The sequence below is a fragment of the Mandrillus leucophaeus genome, unplaced genomic scaffold, assembly GCF_000951045.1.
Source record: "Mandrillus leucophaeus isolate KB7577 unplaced genomic scaffold, Mleu.le_1.0 Scaffold986, whole genome shotgun sequence".
In the NCBI taxonomy this organism is placed as follows: domain Eukaryota; kingdom Metazoa; phylum Chordata; class Mammalia; order Primates; family Cercopithecidae; genus Mandrillus; species Mandrillus leucophaeus.
The window spans coordinates 421,356-437,408 of record NW_012110763.1 but is presented as its reverse complement, the minus strand read 5'-3'; the positions used below and the strand labels follow the sequence as shown (position 1 = coordinate 437,408).

The 16,053-nt window shown below is 48.9% G+C and overlaps 1 protein-coding gene across 3 annotated transcripts in view; it reads right to left on the bottom strand.

The window, feature by feature from the left end:
- Nucleotides 1–11,589, bottom strand: part of CD6 (CD6 molecule) — a 57,467-nt gene extending 45,878 nt beyond the window's left edge. For all 3 annotated transcript variants that reach the window (XM_011971097.1, XM_011971099.1, XM_011971098.1), the window contains exon 1: nucleotides 11,318–11,589. In XM_011971097.1, the coding sequence (XP_011826487.1) occupies nucleotides 11,318–11,366 (49 nt within the window). In that variant the 5' untranslated portion in view covers nucleotides 11,367–11,589. The remainder of the gene's footprint in view (nucleotides 1–11,317) is intronic.
- Between the last annotated feature and the right edge of the window lie 4,464 nt (nucleotides 11,590–16,053).

Sequence of the window (16,053 nt, the reverse complement as noted above, 5' to 3'; positions counted from 1 at the left end):
TCTCTGGGCGTCCGTCTGCCCTTCTGTAGAATGAACAAAGTCATGCTTGGCTTTGCATCTGACTCTGAGGACACAGTGACTTCATCTCTGCGTTCTCTCTGCCACAGCGCTCAGTACATGACTCCAAGTCAGAAGTGGGGCCTCAGATGGGACTCCTGAGACACCCCAAGAAGCCCCTAGCCCTGACACCCCTCATCATTCTTACAGCCCGTGTCCCCACAAGACCCTAGTCCCCGGCCCCAGGCACAGACGCCCCCCACCCCCCCAGGCATCTGCTGGCACCTCCTGGAGACCTCAGCCCAGCTCAGGGTCTTCATGGAGACTGGGGGTGGCCTGGACACTTATTGGACGGACTTTTGAGTGTGCCCCCACCCCCAGCACACGGTGAAGACCCACATGGGAGACCCTCCCATACAAGTGAAAACGGGACCACATTCCTATGATAGGGCCATCTCCCTATCTCTCAGCATCTCCCTGGGACCAGAGACCCAGCCCCGGAGCTTCCTCCTCAGCTCTGCCTCCTGCCTCCTGCCTCCTGGCCTCTCTCAGCTGCCATTTTCAGGCAGAAGGCGGTCGGGCTGCAGGAGCCTACAAAATGGAGGGTGGGAAGCTGGGCTTCCCTCTGCCTCCCTCTGTTGTCCCTGAGAGCGCCTCCCTGGCCCCAGTTGGAGTAGCAGCGGCGGCCACAGCTCTCTCCTAACACCCTAAGGAGCCTGGCATTTCTCCAAGCATGTCACTGCCAGCATCTAGAGAACCCCACACAGCCCTGAGCTCCCATTAGCCGTGCTTTACAGCCGGGAAACGAAGGCTGGGCATGGCCACTCAGCCCGAAGGAGGAGAGCTCAGGCTCCACATAGTTCCAGGGCAGCCCAGCTCTTGGTGGGTGAGGTGAAAAGTCCCTGGGGGAAGGGCGGACCTTTCCTGCAGGGGTCTTGAGGTGGGGAGGGGTCCCCGGCCCAAACCCTACCCAATTCCCGGGCTGGGAAAAAGCACTGAGTTTGGAGTCATGAGGTCAAAGCAAGTATCTGTCATCTATTAGTGGTGCGATCTAGGAAGAGTCAGTCTCTCTCTCTGAGCCTGCCGCTTACTCAGTAAAATGGAAGTATTAAACAGTAGCGCATACCTCCTAGGGCTGTGACGAGGGGAAGGCAGGTTTACATATTTGCAGAGTGCTACACGGGAGGACGTGATCCTCGTACTGCCTGCCTAACACTTGTAAATGTACATTTTGTGGCTCACCTTCCATGGGCCGGTCCCCGTGCTTGGCGCTCATAGAATCCTCATGGCACACCAGTCTGGGTCAGGAGGCAGAAAAAAGCGTGGACCTCAGCTCCTTTGGGAATTTCGGTCCTGCCCACCCAACGTGACCAACAGGACCAGCAGGGCTGGCTCGTCAGCACCTCGCCTCAGCCAGCCCCTCACAGGCTGTCCCACCTCCAGGTTTCTGCTCAAATGGATCTCTCTTTCTTTTAATTAAGTTAATTAATTATTTGAAACAGTCTCTGTTGCCCAGGCTAAAGTGCAGTGGTGCAATCTTGGTTCACTGTAACCTCTGCCTCCCAGGTTCAAGCAATTCTCTTCCCTCAGCCTTCCAATTAGCTGGGATTACAGGTGCCCCGCATCCCCCCAACCACACCTGGGTAAATTTTGTATTTCTTAACTAGAGACGGGGTTTCACCATGTTGGCCAGGCTGGTCTCGGACTCCTGACCTCAAATGATCCTCCCTCCTTGACCTCCCAAAGTGTTGGGATTCCAGGCTTGAGCCACTGCGCCCGGCCTTCAAATGGCTTTTTTCTGAAATACTTATTTTTTTTTTTGAGACAAGGTCTTACTCTGTTGTCCAGGCTGGAGTGCAGTGGTGAGATCATGGTTCACTGCAGCCTCAACCTCCTGGGCTCAAGTGATTCTCTGCCTCAGCCTCCCGAGTAGCTGGGACTACAGGCATGAATCTCACACCCGGCTAACTTTTTAATTTTTTGTAAACATGGGGGTCACACTATGTCGCCTAGGCTGGTCTGGAACTCTTGGACTCAAGTGATCCTCCCACTTTGGCCTCCCAACATGCTGGGATTACAGGTGTGAGCCACCAAAAAGAGTTGAAATCCTTTATTCCCCCTTAACTTCTTATTTTCAAACTATGGACTCACAAGACGTTGCCAAAATAGCAAAGAGAAATCCTGGGTACCCATCAGCCAGCTTCCCCCAGTAGTGATGTATCATAACATGGATTTCAATTCAACATTAGCCACCAGCCTGGGACAAAATACATAACTTTCCGAGCCTCAGTTTCCCCACCCATAAAAAAGGGGTGATTGTCCTCATGTTGTCAGGGTGGAACAGCATACGCATAGCTGGTGCTTGGAGAACATTAAGTCCCCGGTAATGGGTGGTGGTTGCAGCTGTCACTGGTTTGCACCTGTTGCCACACCTATCCCAGGTTGGTGCTGGTGTGTCTTACCACGACACTATAAACTGTTCAAGGGCAAACCTTCATGTCCCATGGCAGTGCCAGCACAGGGCCTGGTACTCAGCAGATACTGAGTGAATAAGAAAATATGGAGCCTGGGCCGGGCTCAGTGGCTCATGCCTGTAATCCAAGCACTTTGGAAGGCTAAGGCGGGTGGGTGGATCACCTGAGGTTAGGAGTTCGAGACCAGCCTGGCCAAAATAGTGAAACCCTGTTATCTACTAAAAATACAAAAAATTAGCTGGGCACGGTGGTGGGTGCCTGTGGTCCCCTTACTCGGGGGGCTGAGGTAGGAGAATCACTTGAACCTGGGAGGTGGAGGTTGCAGTGAGCCAAGATCGTGCCATTGCACTCCAGCTTGGGTAACAGAGTGAGAATCTGTCTCAAAAAGAAAAAAAAAGAAAAAACAAAACAAAACAAAATATGGAGGCTCCTGCCCAGCAAGCTCTCCCCTGGCTCATGGTGCCTGTTTAATTTTGCCTTCCTCCTGGCCCCGAGGTGCATGGCAACCCCCAGGCAAACCCCATGAGGGCATGCCATGATGAGGCAGGCAGCCACACTTGATCCCATCTGTTGCTAAGACTTCCAGGGGGCCCTAGGACCTCAGAGGTCCTTCAGGGCTGTTCCTAGACTCAGTGGTGAGGCTGCAAGGCTAGGAGTTGGCATCTAAGGAAGAAACCCTATACTAGAATAGAGCCCACAGGGCAGCTGGCTAGACACAAGCCAGGCAACTCCCACACAATGGAAAAAGCACCAGCCTGCTGGCTGGGAGACCCAAGCTCAAGTCCCGACAAGTCTCTTAGCCTCGCTAAACCTCAGTTTCCTCATCTATAAAATGAGGTCGCCATGTGGGTGATAGAGCTCATTGTGCAAACAGCACTATGTTAACCGCCAAGTCCTGTATTCACATAGGCAAGGGATTATCTTTGGTCTTGCTGTAGAGCATTTATAAGCTAACATTTCTGAGCCCTGCATTTTGTTCGGCTATTTTCAGATACATCATCTACGTTAACTTGTACACTTTGGTGAGCTGGAGATTTTTATCTCTAGCATGCAGGCAAAGAAACCACCCTGGGGCCATGCAGAGATGGAATTCAGAACCCACGTCTGCCTGGCTCCAGAGTCCATGATTCTATATGACAGGATGCCGGCTGGGGTTGATACTGTGCCCTTCCTAGGGTGAAGTGTCTAGTGGCTGGATCTCTGCTCCATATAGCCAGGTGCCCTGCTCCATAACCTGTAAAGCCTCAAGGAACGTACATAAAGTACAAGCGTGTTTAGGCTGGGTCCTTAGTGTGCATTTTACCCAGTTTACCAGGAAGGAAACTAGGGCCAGAGAAAGGAAGGAACTTGCCCAAGATTCCCCAGCAAGTTAGGACCAGAGCTAGTTCTCAAAGTCCACACCCACCTTACTCCTCCTCAAGGTTCCTTCTCCTCCCCAGGCTGCAGGGGCCCAGTTTCCCAGAGCTGAATCAAGGGACATGAGCTTGGGTGCCCCCCAACCTCAAGGCTCACTGGGAAAATCCAGGGACTTCCCAGGGTGCTGGGGAGCCCCTGAAATGGGGGTCTCCTGTCCCCCAGGCTGCTGAGCAGTCAGCGTCCCCAGGCTCTGTCTTGTCAGGGCATACAGTGCCCACCCTCTTTGTCCTTTCTCTGGATCAGTGTTTCCAAAGCACAGGGCACATACATGAAACTATGCAAAATGATTTAGGTGGTGATTGACTTGGCATTATCTACCACTATCCTGCATGGTGAGGAAGTTACGCATGTTCTTTATTTCCCTGTCAGCCTTTCTAATTACAGACTTGGAGGAGGAAATCTCCCATGGGGTTAGTCGCTAAAGTCTCTCTGACATCTACAACCCTGCCTTTTTGGGAAAGCAGCAAATGCATCTGGCTAGCATTTAATGACATGGTTTTATTTCCATTATGTTTATTTTCAAAATGATCATCATGATGGTGATTTACAATGAATGGCTTTCCATTTAAGGGAGTGATACAAAGATTCTTCTCAAAATAAATGTATTTACATTTTAAAACATCAGTTAAGAAAGAGTAGCCAGGCATGGTGTCTGGCGCCTGTAATCCCAGCTATTTGGGAGGCTGAGGTGGGAGGATCCCTTGAACCCAGGAGTTTGAAGCTGCAGTGAGCTATGGTCTTGACACTGCACTCCACCCTCAGCAACAGAGTGAGACCCCATCAAAAAGAAAGAAAGAAAGAGAAAGAAAAGAAAATAGAAGAGAAGGAAGAAAGGGAAAAGAAATGGGTGCAGTGGCTCACACCTGTAATCCAGCACTTTGGGAAGCTGAGACAGGCGGATCATGAGGTCAGGAGATCGAGACTATCCTGGCTAACATGGTGAAACCCTATCTCTATTAAAAATACAAAAAATTAGCTGGGTGTGGTGGCACGCACCTGTAGTCCCAGCTACTCAAGAGGCTGAAGCAGTAGAATCACTTGAACCTGGGAGGTGGAGGTTGCAGTTGTTGGAACCGAACTGTCGATTCCCTCCTGGGCAGGGGTCGCCGCGAAGGATCACCGACACGAGATTCACAGCAGAGAGTTATTTATTACTAGCGCGCTAGGGTCCCAAGCTCTAAGTTGGCCCTGGGACCCCGAGTGCTTGTTACAGGTTGTTTATATAGGCAAACACAAGTTCAAACACAGCTTAAGGCGCGAAATTCAAACAAAGTTTTAGGCGCAAAATGATTGGGTCTAGCTATAGCCTGAGCAAGGGGTCTTGTTTTAATTGGTTAGAGCAGGACCTTATGAGGTTTTTTCCTGGAGTTGTTGATTCCGGGAACTTCGAGGCAGGGTGGGACCCCTGGAATTGGCAGGGTGGGACCCCATGAAGTTGTTTCCCGGAATTGGCAGGGTGGGACCCTATCAGGGTGGGACCCTATCGAGGCAGGGTGGGACCCTATCTAGGGCCACCTGGTGCTAACTTTTTAGGTTTTATGAGGCCTAGTTTCACAGTGAGCTGAGAGCGCATCACTGTACTCCAGCCTGGTCAACAGAGCGAGACTCTATCTCAAAAAAAAAAAAAAAAAAAAAAGGAAGGAAATTACGTTAAGCAAATTGCCCGGTGGATGATGCGTTGGCCAACACAACACTGGGAAGGTGGACTGGAATAAAGTGCTCTGGGAAGAGCTACTCTGGATAACTTACCATGAGTCTGGAGAGGGGCCAGTGCTGAGGACAGGATGGAGGGCCTGGAGGCCATGGTGGCTGAGGCAGTAGATGCAGCCTGGGGATCCCAGCCCCACCAGGGTCTGCTCAGGGCAGGCCTGAGCACATGGCATGGATGTTAAAGCTCGTGGTGTCCCATGTGTGGTCCAGGCAAGTAGAGGGTGGCCACACACCTGGGAGGTTTATCCTTCAAGCTCCTGTCCCAAAGGACAGTTGGGGCCACCTGTTTATTCCTCTTTGCCCCAGAGAGAAGGCTGATTCCTTAACTCAGAATCTAACAGCTGGGGGCCAAATTTAATTCTTGAATGTTCTATAAATATAATAAATAAGGCCTTCATGTGGTCTGAATGAGGAGGGCCGTGGGCAGTGTTTCTCACTCATTCTAGATCCCTCTGTAAAGTCCGAGCTTCAGCACCCTAGAAGCTACCCCGTTCCATGGCCCCAATACAGTGAAGGCCACGCTAACTGTCCTCATCAGTCATTGACCTGTGGCCAGAGAGCTAAGCTGGGAGAAAGATGCAGAAGCCTGTCATACATTATTTATGTATCTATGAGATGAAGTGTTGCCAGGCAGGAAGAATGTGAAAAGAGGTCAGCATAGAAAAGTAAACATGTGTGTTTAATTCAGTCCAATCAAGCGATAAGGCCAGATGCAGGGCAGATGTAGGGGATTAGGTTTGTATAACTTGGATTCAGAGGTCATAGGTCAAGAAGCCAGCCCAGTTGGAGGGCACAGACTATCAAAAAGGGCAGAAGCGCATCCATCAGCAACACAGGGGAACCGTATCTTATGTTTTGGCAAAACAACAAAAACGCCGACCTCAGCTCAGTCCACTGAGATGGAAAACTTCAACCTGCTTGGCGTACCCCAAGTTACCTGCAATGGCGACATTGTTTTCTCCTTAGTCAGTGGCTTTTAAACCCAGGAAGATTAGAATTTAGAAAATAGAGATGATTAAATAAACAAACACTCATAGTATGTATCCATTGGTGTTAAATGTAAGTTGAGTCAAGTTCCGTGAGTTGTATAAAATCCTATATTTGTGATATTTAAAAACATTTGGCCACTGAGTTCCTCAGGAATGTGAGCAGGTAATTGACTTCGGTTCAATTTTGAAGCAGAAAATTTAAAAGAATTCGACAATGTCTGTAAACATTAGAATATTTAAGAGAAGTTGATATTCGCTTTAATAACTCAGAAATAGAAAGTCAAACACCACGTTCCCACTTATAAGTAGGAGCCAAACAACGTGTACTCACGGACGTACAGAATGGAGTGACAGACATCAGAGTCTCCAAAAGGTGGGAGGGTGGGAGGGGAGTGAGGAATTAAAATTACTTATTGGGTACAATGTACCATATTCCAGTGCTGGGTACACTCCAATCCCAGACTTCACCACTACGTAATATAGCCATGTAACAAAACTGCACTTCTACCCCCATAGCTATACAAATTTAAAAAATAACTTAATATTCACTTCGCTTATGCTAGCTTTTTAGTTCTGAAAGCGTTTTCTAAAATTCTTGGGAACATTTTGTTTCTTGCTCTATAAAATATGGAATTCATTATATTTGTAAATGTGGTTTAGAATATCAAAGGCAGTGCTATCCAATATAAATATAATGCAAGTAACGTATGTAATGTTAAATATTCCAGGACAACCCTCCCCCTGCTTTTTTTATTGAGACAGGGTCTCCTTCATCGACCAGACTGGAGTGCAGTGGCACAGTAATGGCTCATTGTAGCCTCAAACTCCCGGGCTCAAACCATCCTCCCACCTCAGCCTCCTAAGTAGCTGGGACTACAGGCTTGCACCACCACTCCCAGGCTAATTTTTGTGTTTTTTGGAAATACAGGGTTTTGTCATGTTTCCCCAGCTGGTCTTGAGCTCCTGGGTTCAAGTGATCTTCCTGCCTTGGCCTCCCAAAGTGCTGGGATTATAGGCGTGAATTACCACAACAGACCAGGAACCTCATTTTTAAAAAGTAAAAAAAAATATGTAAACTTAATTGTGATAATAAAATTCATTTAGCCCATCATATCAAAAATATTATCATTTCGACATATAAATCACATAAAATTTGTTGAAATATTTTACATTCTTTCTTGAAACTCATCTTCAAAACCTGTTGTATATTTTACACTTCGCACATCTCAATTTGGACTCTCACATTTTAAATGCATGATTGTAGTGGCTACCCTATGGAACAGCACAGAACTAAGGGAGTTTGATTAGCTACGTTTGTGAGGGTATTTATTATTTAAGGATGTTAGGTCTGTTCAACTTCATTTGCTCAAATATTAAAGGCCCATTGTAAATCATCGATCAAAATAACAGGGCTTATAAAATAAAATATGATTAGTATGTTGAACTCACAAGTTAAGAAAAAAGTTCTTAAAAAATTGTTAATTAAAGAATTACTATTTTTTTTAAAAGTAGCCACAAACAGCCCTCGAGGACCTCGCCAGCCAGAGCGCAGATGGAGTTAGAGTCACGGAACTCAGCACTGCCCTGGCGGGAAAGGCCTGGGTCTTTGTTACTGCGTCATAGTGTCAGATCTGGCCAAAAGCTTTCTTGTAGATTGTCTGAACAAAGCACCCCCCTTCCACTGATGAGAAAACACGGCTGGCGAAGAAAAGCAGCACAGTCACATGGTGAATTAGAGGCAGGACCAGGGCAGAACCTGGGGTCTCATGATGCCACCCCAACCTCCCCTGTCAAGGGCTTCTAATTCATTCTCTCTGTTCCTTCATCCTGAGTTGTCTGATAAGGAAACTGCAAACTGGAGGCTTGCATCTCTAAGCAACAGAAACCAACAACACAAACCAAGTCCAGGCCCAGAACCCGGGCCGCCTGGGCAGGGGCCCAGAAGATAGGGCCTCCTGCTAGGGTTAGAAAGGGAAGAAGGAGGCTGGGCACGGTGGCTCACGCCTGTAATCCCAGCACTTTGGGAGGCTGAGGTGGGCGGCTCACGAGGTCGGGAGATTGAGACCATCCTGGCCAGCATGGTAAAGTCCTCTGCTAAAAATACAAAAATTAGCTGGGCATGGTGGCGTGTGCCTGCCATCCCAGCTACTCCGGATGCTGAGGCAGGAGAATCACTTGAACTCGGGAGGCGGAGGTTGCAGTAAGCCGAGATCGGGTCACTGCACTCCAGCCTGGCAACAGAGCAAGACTCTGTCAAAAAAAAAGAAAAGAAAAGAAAAAGAAGAAGAAGAAGGAGAGGGGAGGTCTGCCCGAGCACAGCAAGTCCTCAGCCAGGTCTGCCAGTGCAAAGGAGGGCAGGGTTCCACCTGCCTGTGGTCCCAGGGCAGAGCCAGGGAGCCCCACCCCAAAATAGTTCTTGGGGTAAAGGCCTGGAACTTCCATACGCACTTCATTCTCCCAGCTCCCTTTCCTCCCTCTTTGCCATCATTTTTCTTTCTCCTTCTTTTTCTCCTTGGAGGTCCTAGTCTCCTTTCCCCAATATGTTAGGCCGAACACAAACTCCCACAAGCAGATGTGGGTCAACCTTGCCCTCTGAGGTTGGGTTCTGCTAGGGTTTGGGCCTGCTGAGCCAGACACAGAGGAAGAAAAGCTGAGGCAGGCCTGGGGTGCAGCAGCTCAGTGTCCCTTGCATCAGCCCTGGAGAGAGACAAGGGGGTTGCTTGAAGGTGCCGTCTTCCTCCTGCCTGGAGAGGCCATATTTTTCAGCAGTAGGACATACACCTCTAGCAACCCTCAGGAGAGTTTACAGAAGCCGCGTTTAATGCTCTGAAATCACAGAGTGAGGAAATTATTCCCTGCCCACGGAGTTTTCAGTCCTTCTGCAAAGTCAAGAAGAAAATAGCTACTAGAGCCAGGAGGCCATCTCCTCTCCCCTCCCTCGTCACCCCTTTCACAGAGAGGACGAGCTCTGGGTCTTCACGATCTTTTCACTTTTTGCTAAAGCGTAATAGAAATTGGGTTTTGCCACCATTTGTTTTTATGTTTCTCTTTACCTTTCACCTATGGCAAGTGATACTGATTTTCCACTTATAACAGTGATGTAAAGTTTCCTTTCAAAACTGAGCTTGCATTGATAACAACAAGTGAGTCAAGTAAATATCAACACAGTTTCAAAAACATAAAGTGGATGACAGTACTGGGAAGGAGCAGGTCGGGCGAGAGCTGCCAGGGCGGGACACACTGAACGAAGGAGCTTGGAGGCTCCAGGACTACTTTGCTTGACCTCCCTGAGCTCTGCCCAGGTCTCTGGGTTCCCGCCTCTCCTGTGGGCACCATTCAAAGCCAGTTCTCCTGGCTGGCTGCTGGGCCAGCTGCCACGGCTCGGACGCCAAGGGCACCAATGCCTAGCTCAGCCCCTGGCCCTCATTCCCACTGGGAAGCTGAGAAGGAGCTGGTCTGAAGCCCTGGGTCAGGGAAGATCTTTTGGACCCGACTTTACTCCGGAGCCTGTGGCTGGGCTTCATGGGGAAGAGGAAAGGGGGCCGCTTTCGGACAGTCTGTTTCAGCTCAGGGGCAGAAGGCAGCCGAAATTCCAGAGCTGCTGCTCTGGAAAGTCCTGGTAGAGTTAGCAGGGCAAAGCTACACGCACAGAGCTGAAGGCACACAAACTCCAGCTCCCAGAGCCGAATGGCTTTGCCTGAACCAGTATGAGGCCACGGGCTTGGAACACAGGAGATCGAGGCAAGGGAGAGGAGATCAAGGCAGAGAGGAGGGCACCCCCTGCCCAGAGTCTCCCGACATATACCCAGTCCTCCAAGCCAGCTCGATGCCCCCTCCTGACTGGGTCTTCCTGGGTCTCCCCCATCACAAAATGAAAGCACCTGGCTCCCCGGCTGCAGGGTGGACCCAGATTCCCCTGGCCCAGAATTCTGTTTCCACACCGGTCTCCCAAACCCCAAAATGTGAGAGCTCAATGGGGTCAGGACCTCTTACATCTCCAGGCCCCTGCCCAGCTCCGGCCAGCTTGGACCCTGCGTTCAACAGGGGCCAGCAAGTATCTGGGGAGCACAGTCTAGTGCCCCAAACCTTCTGGTCATCTGATTCCCTGGCCCGGGTGGCCAGGTGCCTTGTCACTTGGGGACAGCTTGAGATGTGGGGGTGGCCTTCATGCTCACTTATGCCCTAGACGACCCCAACTGGTTGTGCCGAAGCCATGAGCGCCTGGCTGTCCGGAGCTCTCCCTGGCTTCCCTGAGTCCTGTTTCAGGGGGTGCTGTCCCGTGATTGGCCTAAGCCTGCCGACCCCAAGCCTCAGCTTCAGCATGGAAAGTACCACCGTCAATGGTCCTGCCTCTCTGGAAGGTGAATGGTTCCTTCTTAAGAGTTGGCAAGACATAGGAAATGGGGGAGTTCCTGAGCTTAAGGGTGGGAGGGGCACCTCCCTCCTCACACCCTGGGGACCCGTTGGTAAGGCACAAAGCGAGCTTCCCACATTCTGTCACTTCAGGAGGCTTCTCAGGATGGGCGCCTTGCCCAGGCACAGCCCCATCCCCTTGAGGGGCTCCTGTGTCCTATCCTAGCCCCAGATGCTGGAGCTCCCTGGTACCTGAGTATAGTCTTGGCTAAAAGATCCCAGAAAGGTGACCACAGGCAAACAACCAGAAAGGGGACTGAGAGGGCTGGATCTGGCTCCTCCAGCACTAGTGGCAGGAGATGAAGGAAGGGGGCCTACCTGAGAGGGCTGCTGTCAGCAATCCAGCGATCCCGAAGAAGAGCCACATGTCTGGAGCTGTCTCTGGCTGCTACACGTGGCTGCCTGTGGGAAGCACCATTTTGGGGCCGGGAGGTGGACACGGCCGTTGTGCGCCCCTGGCACAGGTCTGCTCTGCCCTTCGCTGTTCCTGTTCCTGTGTCTCTCTGCTCTCTCCCCTCCGACACGCATGCGATCAAACCCAACCTGTGAGTGTCTCACGCCTCCCTGTTCTGCTTGTGGTTTTGGTCTGCAGGAAGCTGGGCTGCTGTTACAGGGGCTGGTGGGGAGAGCCCCAGCTGCCGGTGCTGGGAGCCCACCCATCCAGGCTGCACCCCAAGAGTCACGGAGCCAGACACAAACATGCACACGCATCCATGCAGACACACTTCCCTGAGGGTCTTCTAAGAAGGCAAGTGGAGGGGCCATGCCTCATTTCTGGTGGCCCAGAAGAAAAAATTGATAATGTAGTAGCTGCTCAATCAGTACCTATTGGAAGAGGGAGGGAATGACCCTGTCATTCTGGGTCCTGTCATTGCCTGTCCGGGTCTGCGCGATTTGGCTCTCATGGATTAAATCCTGAGTTTTATCTTAACCTTAGAGGCAATGGTGGTTGGGAAGGAGGGTGTGGTCTTAATGCACTTTGGAGATAAGAGCCTAAGTCTCCCCTCAGAGAAACATAAATTGGGAAGGGCCTGAGAGATGACCATCCCACAAGTCCTTCTACAGGGAAGGGTGCCAAGGCCCTGTGGGAGCCGCCCCCTCAGATGGCACAGTGGGGCCAGCTCTCCCATCTCCAGGTACCAGACTGGGCATGCCTCTGTGGGAGTCAGGCATGGGAGCTGGGTCTACAAGGCTGAGCAGGCTTTTGAAAAGCAGCAATGGTGGGAGGCCTCTGGGCCAGAAGGAACAGCAGGAGTGAAGGGCTGGAGGAAGGAAGCCCAGGGCTGCTGAGAAACCCCAAGTTGCCCCATTGCAGTGCAGCAGACTGACGCTATAGGAAGAAGGCAGGGACCAAGTGTGTTTAATTCACCACGGTACTCCCTGTGGAGCATACAGTAGGAGGCGAATAAACGTTTCTTGAATGAAAAAAGGAATAGATAATTCGGTTGTCCAAGCAGGACCCTGGAAGTGGTCAAATCCAGAAGAGGTTTGGTTCCAAATCCTGGCCCTGCCCCAGTTGGTCCCATCCCAGGTCCACTTCTCCTGGCCCTCCACTTCCTGCATCCTTGCTTGTCTTCATTTCTCCAACATGTGGAATGGGGAGGGGTCCTCCTCCATTGGGTTCGGTCCTAAAGGTGGGTGTATGCATTTGATGCGGCAAGTATTGGAGCCACGGGGAGCCAGGTGCCCCCAGAGTTAGACTCCGCCCAGTCCTGCCCCAGTGCTGGCACCTGCTGCCACTGCCCTCTGGTGGAAGTCACTGACAGCACAGGTTTGCATGGGTGCCTCAAGCTCCCAGATGCAATTCCATTCATTTACAGAGACTTGGTGTGCAGAACTCTGGACAGGACTCTGTGGAAGCGAAAGAGAGGAAACCATATTCCTGCCCTCAAGGAGCATGGAGTTCACACACACGTGACCAAACCACAGGCCAGGGTAGGACACACATAATGTGAGGTCTCCTGGTCCTAAGAGAAACCCGTTTGAAATGGGGCCGGGAAGGATAGCTAGACTCCATTTCTGACAATATGGTAGACAGCAGATGCTGAAGAATTCCTGTAATACAAAACACCACAAAAATATTGTAAACCATCTTTTAAAACGTGTAGCTGAGGTGGTGAGAAATGAAGAAAATCATCAGAGATCAAAAACGACAATAAGTCTGGGCAACATGGTGAAACCCTCTCTCTGCAAAAGGTGCAAAACATTAGCCAGGTGTGGTGGCACACACCTGTGGTCTCAGCTACTTAGGATGCTGAGGTGGGAGGATCGCTTGAGCCCAGGAGGTCAAGGCTGCAATGAGCCAAGATTGTGCCGCTGCACTCCAGCTTGGGCAACAGAGTGAGACCCTGTATATGTTAATATATAAAGACAACAGGGCTGGTCACGGTGGCTCACGCCTGTAATCCCAGTACATTGGGAGGCCAAGGCAGGCGGATCACGAGGTCAGGAGATCGAGACCATCCTGGCTAACACAGTGAAATCCCCATCTCTACTAAAAATACCAAAAATTAGCCAGGCATGGTGGCAGGTTCCTGTAGTCCCAGCTACTTGGGAGGCTGAGGCAGGAGAATGGTGTGAACCCGGGAAGTGGAGCTTGCAGTGAGCTGAGATCGAGCCACTGCACTCCAGTCTGGGCTACAGAGCGAGACTCCGTCTCAAAAATAAATAAATTAATTAATTAAAATACATAAATAAATAAATACAACAAAAATCCAAAGAGATCACAGCCAGCAGAGAAGTATCTGTTGATCCAGTTGACCAAGAGCTTCAGTCTTATGAACATGGACAAAAGTTAAAGCTGAAAAACAAAATCGAGTGAACAACAAAATCCAAAATCTCTGCCTTAAACAAAGGTCACTGAAATACAACATCCACAGTGAAGAACTCGGAGAGAAAAATTCCTTAAAGCGAGCTGACACAGAGCTTGCCCAACTCAGCATGGACTCTGAGTGGGAGAAAAATGTCAACCCTGAATGCCCCTCACCACAAGTCTACCCACTGATAGACCTGGAGGTGAAACTCATGGTGCCTGTGTGGCAAAAACAATCACAGAAAAAATAAGCAGAAGATTACATAAGAATTTAAAGTGAGGTAAACAATAGCTCCTTAGACACTTGGCAGAAACATATGGTGAAAATCCTGTCTGGAGTAACTCATCCTATATTCATGACTCAAAGAAGTCCCACAGAGAAACTTCCATGGAACATGAGTTCACATATTTGTAAAACAGAAAAATCGTAAAACACAGGACACGAGGTGCTTTAGGTGACAGGGGCACCAACCAATAAACTAAAAATGCAGACCTTCAAACACATCTTAGATGTTGGAATTATGGTATATATAATGTAGAATCAGGATGTTTCATATGCTTCAAGAATTAGAAGTTGGTAATTGAAAGTATAGATATGGAACAAGAGACTATTAAAAGTGACCAGGAAGATTGAGGGAAAAAAAGCAAGCAGTTATGTGAGAACATAATTTTTGAAAATAGAAGCCCAGTATACAGATTAAACAGTAAATTAAGGCCCAGCACTTTGGGAGGCCGAGGCAGGCTGATGACTTGAGGCCAGGAGTTCAAGACAAGCCTGGCCAACACAGTGAAACCCCAACTCTACTAAAAATACAAAAATTAGGCAGGCGGGTGGCACATGCCTGTAATCCCAGCTACTCGGGAGGCTGTGGCACAAGAATTGCTTGAATCTAGAAGGCAGAGATTGCAGTGAGCCGAGAATGTGTGACTGCACTCCAGCCTGGGTGAGAGAGTGAGACTCTGTCTCAAATAAATAAATAAATAAATACATAAAAATAAACAGCAGATTAATATGGCTGAAGAGACAACTACTGGGGTGAACAATAGATTTGAAGAATTTACCCAGGATGAAGCACAGGAGGACAAAGTGACAGAAAATATGAAAGGGCTAAGAGATATAGACAAGGAACAAGGATTTAAATATCTAATTAGAGATCTAGAAGAAAATGGAAAATTTCTAGAATTGATGAAAGACACAATCCTCAGATTCTGGAAGCTCCCCCAACCCAAGCACGATAAATAAAAAGAAATCTACACCAAACACTTTTGGTAGCAAAACTGCTGATCACTAGACAGAAGATGGATGAACTATGAAGTAGATGGGCAGCTAATATCTCAATACCAACAATTAAAGCCAGAAGGCAATGGAACAACATCTCAAAGTACTAATAAAAAATAAGTGTCAACTCTGACTATCTTTCAAGTATAAGGTTTAAAAGACACATTTTCAGATGAAAACTGGAGACATTTATAGCTAACAGACTCTCACCTAAGGGAATTCTAAAGGACGTTCTTCAAAAACAAGAAAAATAATCTCAGAAGAAAAGGTCTTGGATTCAAGTAAGAATGGTGAGCAAAGAAATATGTAAACACAGAAGTGGATTAAATAAGCACTGATTGCATAAAATAATTACAAAAATGTCCAATTTATGGAGTTAGAGAAAAAATGAAATAGGCTGAACTCGGTGGCTCATGCCTGTAATCCCAGCACTTTGGGAGGCTGAGATGGTTGGATCACTTGAGCTCATGAGTTTGAGAACAGCTTGGCCAACATGGCTAAACCCCATCTCTACTAAAAATATAAAAATTAGCCAAGCGTGGTGGCTCACACCTGTAGTCCCAGCTACTCAGGAGGCTGAGGCAGGAGAATCGCTTGAATCTGGGAGGTGGAGGTTGCAGTGAGCTGAGACCGCACCACTGCACTCCAGCCTGGCTGACAAAGCAAGACTCTGTCAAAAAGAAAAAAAGGAAAAGAAAAGAAAAGAAAAGGAAAGAAGAGAAGAGAAGAGAAGAGAAGGAAGGAAGGAAGGAAAAAAAGAGATAAAACTAAAGAACCATAAAACAATAACAAATTGGTGAGGAGTGATCACAGTGGGAAAGGTCTATTATTTGGTGGGAGGGCAAAATATTGACTAGCGTTTGAGATTTTTCAATTAAACATGCATGTTAAACTAGCTGAACAATAAAATGGAAACTGTTGGGGAGAGAAGCCTGCTATAAAGCCAAAGAGGGCAGGAAAGGA